The sequence below is a fragment of the Salvia splendens genome, chromosome 17 (genome assembly GCF_004379255.2).
Source record: "Salvia splendens isolate huo1 chromosome 17, SspV2, whole genome shotgun sequence".
NCBI lineage: Eukaryota > Viridiplantae > Streptophyta > Magnoliopsida > Lamiales > Lamiaceae > Salvia > Salvia splendens.
In genome coordinates, this window is record NC_056048.1 from 27,007,078 (window position 1) to 27,016,175 (window position 9,098).

At 39.4% G+C, this 9,098-nt stretch overlaps 2 protein-coding genes across 2 annotated transcripts; both read right to left on the bottom strand.

Moving 5' to 3' along the window:
• Positions 1-2,280: 2,280 nt before the first annotated feature.
• On the bottom strand, positions 2,281-5,476 carry LOC121775352 (eukaryotic translation initiation factor 3 subunit F-like). The gene is made up of 6 exons (XM_042172429.1): positions 5,189-5,476; positions 4,853-4,932; positions 4,065-4,291; positions 3,063-3,184; positions 2,866-2,979; positions 2,281-2,600 (listed from the first exon to the last, which is right to left on the bottom strand). The coding sequence occupies exons 1-6, from the start codon at positions 5,408-5,410 to the stop codon at positions 2,511-2,513; spliced, it is 855 nt and encodes a 284-aa protein (XP_042028363.1). The 5' UTR covers positions 5,411-5,476; the 3' UTR covers positions 2,281-2,510.
• A 1,591-nt stretch (positions 5,477-7,067) lies between these two features.
• On the bottom strand, positions 7,068-8,960 carry LOC121774931 (probable aquaporin PIP1-4). Its single transcript, XM_042171844.1, has 4 exons — positions 8,567-8,960; positions 7,723-8,018; positions 7,448-7,588; positions 7,068-7,317 (listed from the first exon to the last, which is right to left on the bottom strand). Exons 1-4 carry the CDS (start codon positions 8,895-8,897, stop codon positions 7,228-7,230), a joined length of 858 nt encoding a protein of 285 aa, XP_042027778.1. The 5' UTR covers positions 8,898-8,960; the 3' UTR covers positions 7,068-7,227.
• Between the last annotated feature and the right edge of the window lie 138 nt (positions 8,961-9,098).

Consider the following 9,098-nt stretch of genomic DNA (forward strand, 5'->3'; position numbering starts at 1 on the left):
CTTTTGGAGTCGAATATGAGCCTCCGTCTGACGCATGTCGGCATGTGCTTGGAGGAGGGCTTCTTCATCGTGAGGTACCCCACCTCGTACGTTGGCTGCGGCGACGCCGTGGCTTGGACCGGCTTCATCATCGTCATTGGCCCAATTAGTCAGTTATACACCTTCATCTTCGACAATCATGTTGTGCATGATAATACAGACGTACATTATATCAGCAATGCAGTCGACATGCCACAAACGCGTTGGTCCCTTAACTGCAGCCCATCGCGCCTGAAGCACACCAAATGCGCACTCCACGTCCTTTCGCGCCGACTCCTGCCGCGTCGCAAAGTAGGCCTTCTTCGCATCTGATGCGCACCGGATCGTCTTCACAAAGACGGGCCACCTAGGGTATATCACATCCGCTAAGTAGTAGCCCATATCATGCTGGTTGTCGTCGGCGACAAAACTGATGGCCGGACCGACGCCATGGCACTGCTCGTTGAAAAGGGGCGACGAGTTGAGGACGTTTAGGTCGTTGTTCGAACCGGCTATCCCAAAATACGCATGCCAAATCCACAGCCGGTAATCAGCTACGGCCTGGAGGATCATCGTGGGATTCTTTCCCTTGTAGCCGGTCGTGTAGAACCCCTTCCAGGCAGCGGGACAGTTCTTCCACTCCCAATGCATACAATCTATGCTGCCTAACATTCCCGGGAACCCATGCTGCTCCCCGTGCATACGCAGATCCTGGCAATCTTCGGGGGTAGGCTTTCGGAGATACTGATCACCGAATACTTCTATCACGCCCTGACAGAAATACTTCATACATTCGAGGGCAGTCGTCTCACCGATGTGGAGGTATTCGTCCCACATGTCTGCCGAAGTGCCGTAGGCCAACTGCCTGATTGCCGCAATGCACTTTTGAATAGGGGTGTGGCCGGGTTTGCCAGCCGCATCGTGCCTGAAGCGGAAATACAGATATCGCTGCTCCTAACCGTTAACAATACGCATAAACAAGTCCCGCCTCATCCTAAAACGACGCCTGAAATGGTTGGCGTTAAAACGCGGCTCCTCTGCGAAGTAATCTGTGAACAGGCGCTGATGTGCAGCTACATGATCACGATCAACCACTTGTCGACGGCGGACAACTGGTCGTGGGCGAGGTACCGGCGGCTGCATATAACTCTGCATCCATCGATCAACCTCACGACTCGTATAGGCATCTAGCTCTTCGTTCAGCATACGCTCGTACTCATCAGCATCCTCATCACTACCACCACCACTACCACCGGCATTACTCATTTCTTAAATTGATCTTGTACAGAAAGAAAGATAGAGAGAGTACTCGTTAAAACAAGTGGTGCGAATGAAAATGACGTCCAAAGCGCGTATATATAGTGTTTTCGAAAAAAAAATTTAAATTCTGACGCCGATTCGGGGCCTACAATGGCGCCGTGGGGATCGGCGTTAGAACCGGCGTCACCACACGAATCGGCATGGGTACGCCGAAATTGACGCCGATTTCGCCGACGCCGATCGCAATGGTTCGGCGTCAGAACCGACATCGGCGAAAAATCGGCGTCGCAGTTTTGACGCCTCCATTGCTGATGCTCTAAAGGAGCCTACAGAATCTACCATACCAGTGCTAATTGACTGTCTCCCTAAATCATCTACTACTTTCACAGAACTGACAATCCCAATTATTATGTTGATGGTTCCCCCATTTGAATGTTGCAGCAGGTCTCGTTTTTGATGTTGTGTTGATAAAAATAATGTATTCAAGCAATGGGATGGTTCTCTCTCTATTTACAAAGTTGCAACTCATTTTATCTCTCATTTCCAACACTCATTTCCATGTTCTTTCTTTCCCTTCACACATTACAACACTTTATTCATACAGATTCGATGATAATAATACTCAAATTCAATCAACTTCTCTTTTCTTTTGTATACATTTTCAAGGGCAGATAAAACAGACATGACACAGAACTAGAACAAAAAAATTCCTGAGCCTTTTTTCCAATCAACCATATTTTGAAACATTAATGAAGAATCACATCATATATCACAACCAAAATCCTACACACACTCACAAGAGGAAAAAGCACTAAGTGATAAAATTAGAAAATCACCAACACGTACATTTGAATTATAATAAAAACTTGGTGGAAAAAAACACAGTTCTCATAGAGCAATAACCCAGTATAAAGTGGTACTAATGGTTACACTCTGTAGCTTTAATTTGTAAAAGCATCAACTAATTGAAATGGAAAACATTAAGTGCACAGAAAAGCTCAATGCAATAAAAAATGGCTAATACACTAAATTATATCAATATAGATTGCTGTTCCATAATAACTTTTACCAGGGACAAACAAAGGTGAAGCAAATAGGTAGTTTGTTCCAAAAAAAGAGATTCTCAACAAAGCAAATCATACATGAAAAGAAAGGTCGTACATCTCGAAAAGAAAAAAACTACATGACAGAGATACTGTCATGGTGTACCGAGAAACTAAAATGGTGATCCATCAAAGGATCTGTGCAGCAGTATTGAGCTTTTCGGCTAAGCTAAGTTGTGTTCTCGTAATGCTAGACAAATAAAGCAACAGAAGTTGGTCCTGCAAGAAGAAAAGGACATGGTTGAAGATTAATTCGGCAAGAAAAGAACACCTCACACACTTACTACGACTGCAAAGGCATTAAACCTAGCGGAAACTGCAGAATTTACTAAACACCTTGAAGCATAACAAATGGTTTGTTTAATTATAAAGAATTTCGACAGCTCACGACCTTTAGCAGTATATTTGTTCTTGTCTTAAATATGCTTATCATAATTGTTGGTTTAGTTTAAACCACCACCATTCAGCGGGTAGGATTTCATACCTGCAGACTGTCGTTCACTAGCTTGTCAAAAGCATTTGGAGATAGTTTGGGAAGAGCTGCTACCGTATCAGATAAAAATCTTCCAATTTTATTGTCAGGGGCAATGCGTCCTTCCTGAAACAGTTAAAAATTTGATGTCAAGATCACAAGCAAGGATGCAAACAAGATAATCAAAAGCACAGAAACAGCTTTCTCACCACGACATCATCCACATATTTGTACACATCATCAATTAGAGCAAGCAACCGTTCCATGGTGGCTTCCATTCCCTCAAGATCATTAGGAAGCTTGTCAACAATTGTTGGCTTAAGGACATCAACTGCACAAGTAAATCCAAATAAGATATTAAAAAGGTAAAATATGTGAAAAACTGATTTTCTCTTAAGTGATACTCCCTCCGTCCGCCATTAGGAGTCTCATTACTTAGCGGCACGAGTTTGAATAAATGTTAAGAAAAGTGGGTGGAATAAAGTTAGTGGAATATGAGTCCCACTTGTATATAATAGTTTTAAATGAAATGTGAGTGAAATAAGTCAGTGGAAGGTGGGACCCTATTGCCATTTATGGTAAAAGTGAACCGAGACTCATATTAGCGGACGGACTAATATAGAAAAACGGGACTCTTATTCACGGACGGAGGGAGTATTTAATAGGGACACTGTTGACAAGTAAAAACAAGGATCCTTCTAACATAGGCACTAAAAAGCTAATTACATGTCATTAAAAATATGTAAAATTGAATAGGACTCCATTTAACAGGTGCTAGTTGATGAAAGTTCATTGGAAAAAAGTCCGGAAGGTACAGAAACAGCCCAGTCCTGAAGAGTGGCTTAGACCTCAAATCAGATAGAAAGAACATGAAAGACAAAAGGCAATTAGATAAATAAAATGGAACATATCAAACATCATGCTGAAAATACAAACTTGACAGTCCAGAAAGTTATTGTTGAGCCTACCCTCCCCCCTGGTGCCCAAGATTAAAACCATAATGTCAACTGTTTCCCAATACAATGCTATTTGCTAGTTAGAAGGTTTAAATGCATTGATATAACCATTTGTCCCTACATAGCCACTGATATCATGTAAAGCACGCACCCAGGGAAATATTTGAATGATGGACTAAGAGTTCAGTTAGTAAACGATAAAAGACCCTTAAACAGCACATCTTATTAAACCCATAGATTAAGGTTGATTCTTACACCCAATCTGCTCTGCCTCAACCATGCGTAGATCGAGTGGAATTTCTTGAAATTGTGCAGCAAGTTGTTGGTCTCCAAGAGACAGGCCCACAGAGACAAAAGCCTTAATTGAAGCATTTCCAGTTCTAAATTCAGTATCAACGGTCAAATGGATAGGGTTGTTAACTTCTCTAGAGTAGAACTCGTGGATCAATGCACTGCCGCCAATTACTCCACCAGTTGAAAACCTATCCATACAAGAATGTAACAAAATTCCATAATCAGTTTCCAAAACTAAGAAATTAAATTGTTAAACTGAGATCAAGTCATCAAGCAATCCATGCAATCTCATTAATCATGTTGTTCCTCAGTTGACGTAAACACTGAAATGAATATTAACCAAAATAAAACCAACACCTATCAACACTAAATTAGTATATTACACAAGGCAAACAGAATTCTATTATCAGGAAAATTGAAAATGAAATCTTAATTTTCTCGTCAAAATTCATAAAAATATAAACCAAGAGTTGAATACTTCAGGGGACATATTTCTATCTATCTTGCTCTTCCACATTGTTTAGGTAATTATTTCTTACAAAGCTACGACTATTAAGAGAAGATGGCTACCAAAGATACAACATATATGTTGACAAGATGACATTAATAACAAAATACATACTAAGTCCTACTAAGCATATAAAGAAATCAAGAAGACATCACTCAAACAACTATGGCTCTAATGTCTGATAAGAACAGGTTATAGGAGTAAACAAGCTAGTGAACTCGAATTGTAACTAACATATTACCATCCAACAATGGCTTCCTTTGGGTTCACCTTCTGGTGGGACGTCAACATATTCTGATGATAATCAATATCAAGCGCAACCTAAAATCACACAGAAATAAACTCATCAATCCATACAAACATAATAAACAAAGGAAAAGAAACTCCAAACTGAGCTAAACGAATCACATAACTCGATTCCCGATAAATCGCGCCAGAAGGCTTCGTAAAAAAAATCTCTCAATTAAAAAAAATTTACACAAAAACAAACGCAATTGAAGATAGAGCATAATTAGAATAACCTTCAATTAATCTCAAATTTTCGTGAAAAAGGTGAAAAGTAGAAATGTTGAATAACCTGATCGGATGACTCATTGTGAGGAACGGCGTAGGAGTTGCGAATGTCGACGGTGCCGTCGGGCAAAACGGAGCCGAGGAGCGTGCCGATGACGCGCTCGGCTTGGTCAGGCCGCCTCACGTAACAGTCGCAAATGTTGAATATAACAAGCGGATGAACCTTTGCCGACACGCTTGCCGGTGATGGCACATACTGCAGCACCGTTTGTCCGCTAGATCCCATCGTTCCGACGGTGCAGTGCAGCTGGATGATTGCAGAGAGAGAAAAGAGGGATTCTAGGGTTTTAGGGTTGAGCTAAAATTGAGAGAAATGAGGCAAAATTGAGGATGGATTAAACGGACCCTAAGCGGGCCAATAGTATGGGCCTCAATTAAGCCTGTTTCGTTTTCCGAGGCCCAAATGCACCATAAATTCGGATGTAATAAATTGTTTTATTTTTTAATTAAGCATCATTTAGATTATGTTTTCTTTTGGAACTAGAAATATTTGCTATTTTGCCCATCTACACATAGTTGTAAACTTATTTTATTCGTTTTAGCCCCTGAATTTTCTTATTTTCTTCACTTTTTTACATCTAAAAGTTGACAAATGTGATTTATGAAATATGCAGCTCAAATTAGAAATCTTGATAATACTTTTAATTTGCCGTAAAAAAATAAAAAAAAATGTTTAAATCTCACCATGGGAGTGGACTTTTTTTTATCAATTTTCATTATAATACTACAATTTAAAGTATTCATTATAGATCGTGCATGAAGTTTGGTTGATGATATAAAAAAATTTGTCCAACTTTTTACATAAGCCTTTTAGCCAGAACAATTGTCAAATCACTATCTTTGGCCTAAAATATTTGTTGCTTTATAGAGAAATAATTGTAAAATCACCCAACCTTTTATTTTCTGTTGAAACGAGAACTGTTATTATTTTAATTAATACTCGATATTGTAGCATGAGCATGACACATTAAATCAATTAATTGTTTATGAAACTCCAAAAAATAGATGCTAGGACATCGACAAGTTAAATAAAATAAAAAACTCTATATTTTTAATAAATTGATCCTTTTTTGTGTCTCAAACTTTCAATTTGTAATTAAAAATGTCATTAGTTTAATTTTTTTCTTCACAAAACCGTCAATTTTACAAGAAAAGTACTTAGTACTCCCTACGTCCTATTCAAGATGGTCACCTTTCATTTTTTGTTTGTCCCAATCAAGATGGTCATTTCCCGATTTTGGAAACAACTCCCTCTCTCCTCATTAAAATATTCAACTACATTTTTCATCTCTACTTTATTCCACCTAACAACAGCTCCTAAAATCTCGTACCACTCAAGAATGTGGTCATCTTGAATGAGAGAGAGTATTATATCTAGCTTAACATGATCTCACCATATGCTTACTTAATTAATAGTACCCACTTAATAACCACGACATAAAAATTAAATAACAATACAGAAGAGACAAAACAAAATATCACCAAATCTCGTGAAGGAATTTTCATTAAAATAATTAAAATTCCCTTTCCAAATCACATAGGTTGGCAACTTTTTGCCTTGGCCTATACACATACGGCCTCTTGTTACAAACCACGTACTCCCTCCGTCCCAATTTAAGAGTAAGATTTAGTTATGACATAAACTTTAAGAAATTGTTGGAGTGTATAATAATTGAAGTGAGGCAGTGGTTGTTGGAATGAGTAATAATTGAAGTGAGGTAGTGGAAAATGGGACACTTTTGACTTTTTATATGTTTAAAATTTTGTTTTGTTTTATTTTTATGTAAATAATGGTATTTGGGTGTAAATTTGATGAATAATGGGGATAAATTTTATGTCCAAATATGGTAGATTCTAAATGTGATTCTTAAACTGGGACGAACTTAAATGACAAAATGTGACTCTTAAACTGAGACGGAGGGAGTAATTTACAATACAAAAAGCTGGCAAAACAAACAGAAACCAAATAAAAATAACAAAAAAAACAAGAGAAGATAATTTGAGAGAAATACAATTATTTTTCTACAAATTGGATGATTTCCATCACTTCTTGAAAGGAATGGCCCTAATCACCACCTGATGGTAGAGAGCTGCCAACGCCGCTCCGATGAAAGGTCCGACCCAGAATATCCACTGCACGCACAACATTTTTTTGATCCGTTATTATTTTTTGGACCGTTTCACTACAGGTGGTGAAACACAATTTTCTTGATTTTTATGACCTAAAATAATGAACGCTGCTAAAAAGGGACGAGGAGCATACATGATCGTCCCAGGCGTGGCTCTTGTTGTAGATGATGGCGGCTCCGAGACTCCGGGCAGGGTTGATTCCGGTTCCGGTGACGGGAATTGTCGCCAAGTGCACCAAGAACACGGCAAACCCAATAGGCAATGGTGCCAATATCTAGAACAACAACATTGTCAATAAGTTTGTTAGTTGCCTATTCAAACTCATGAATTAAATGGAGTATTATTGTTTTTTAGTTAATTAAATTGAATTCATGGATTTAGTCTTTTTAATTAATTATATAGACTTACGGGGACATGTGAGTCTCTGGCGCTGCGCTTGGCGTCAGTGGCAGAGAAGACGGTGTAAACAAGCACGAAAGTGCCGATGATCTCTGCACCGAGACCACTGCCCTTAGTGTAGCCATGTGCGACCACGTTGGCACCGCCGCCCTTGCTCATGTAGAGGCTCTTCCCGAACCCCTTCACGACGCCAGCGCCGCAGATGGCTCCCAAGCACTGCATCACCATGTAGAAAACAGCGCGGTTCAGCGACAGCTTCCTCGCCAAGAACAACCCGAACGTCACCGCCGGATTAATGTGTCCACCTGCAAACAACGATCGCTTGTGTTTCACTCTTTGTATAATTATTGACCCGTTTTATAGTGCTTGGCAACGCCCTTAGACCAAGTGACGAATTGGCTAGACAATTATCGTGTTTTATTTATGATTTATGATTTCTCTGTGCTTAATGGTTACTATGTGATGTTGCACTAACATAATGTTATTTCAAATGATAAAATAGATAGATGAAAAATAGAATAAGACAGAGTTTTTAAGGATAAGGTGGTAAAACAAATTAAAAATTTAGCAAAATTGATTGTTTAATTATTTTTTATGTCCACGGACGGCATCAATTCTAAAGCAAAAATTGGTACACTATGAGTGAAATAATTGGATACGTTAAAAGAGATTTTAAAAAGGAAATATGGATAAAATGAGGGAAAAAGTTTGATTAATAAATTGGAAGTGACTTTTAACTTTTTAGTATGAGATTAATTTTGGTAGATATATGAAAATAGAAAAATGACTAATTTTCATAGACCGAAATATACACAATATCACTTAAAATAAATGTCTCTCAAAAGGGACAAACCTGAAATTCCCGCGGTGCAGTAGACGAGGGCGAAGATCATGCCACCGAAGGCCCAGGCGATGCCCTGGATGCCGACGGTGGAACATTTGGAGTCAGATTTGCTGACTCCCATCACTGTGAGGACGGTGATGTATAGGAAAAGGAAAGTGGCGATGAACTCGGCTATCCCGGCCCTATAGAAAGACCACGAGGCGAACTCAGCAGCATCGATGAGGGGGGCGGGCGGGGGCTCCTTGTAGTCCTTGTCCTGGCTCTGAGCCGCCGTGCCGATCGGCTGGTGCTCGGGGAACTTGTTGGCTCCCACCCTCACATCCTCCTCTTTGTTCTCCATTTTTTTTCTAAAACCAAAGAGAAATAGTACTAAATTTGAGTGGAGATGGTTGTGTTGAATTAGAGGCGAAGTGATGGGGTAATGTTGGGAGAATTTATATGGGGAAATTGTTGAGGAAGTGGGCCAATGATGAGGTATTTTTAGAGTATGATATAGCCGACCAATAATAATTTGTGGGGTTTATTTTTTTGTGGGTTTTTT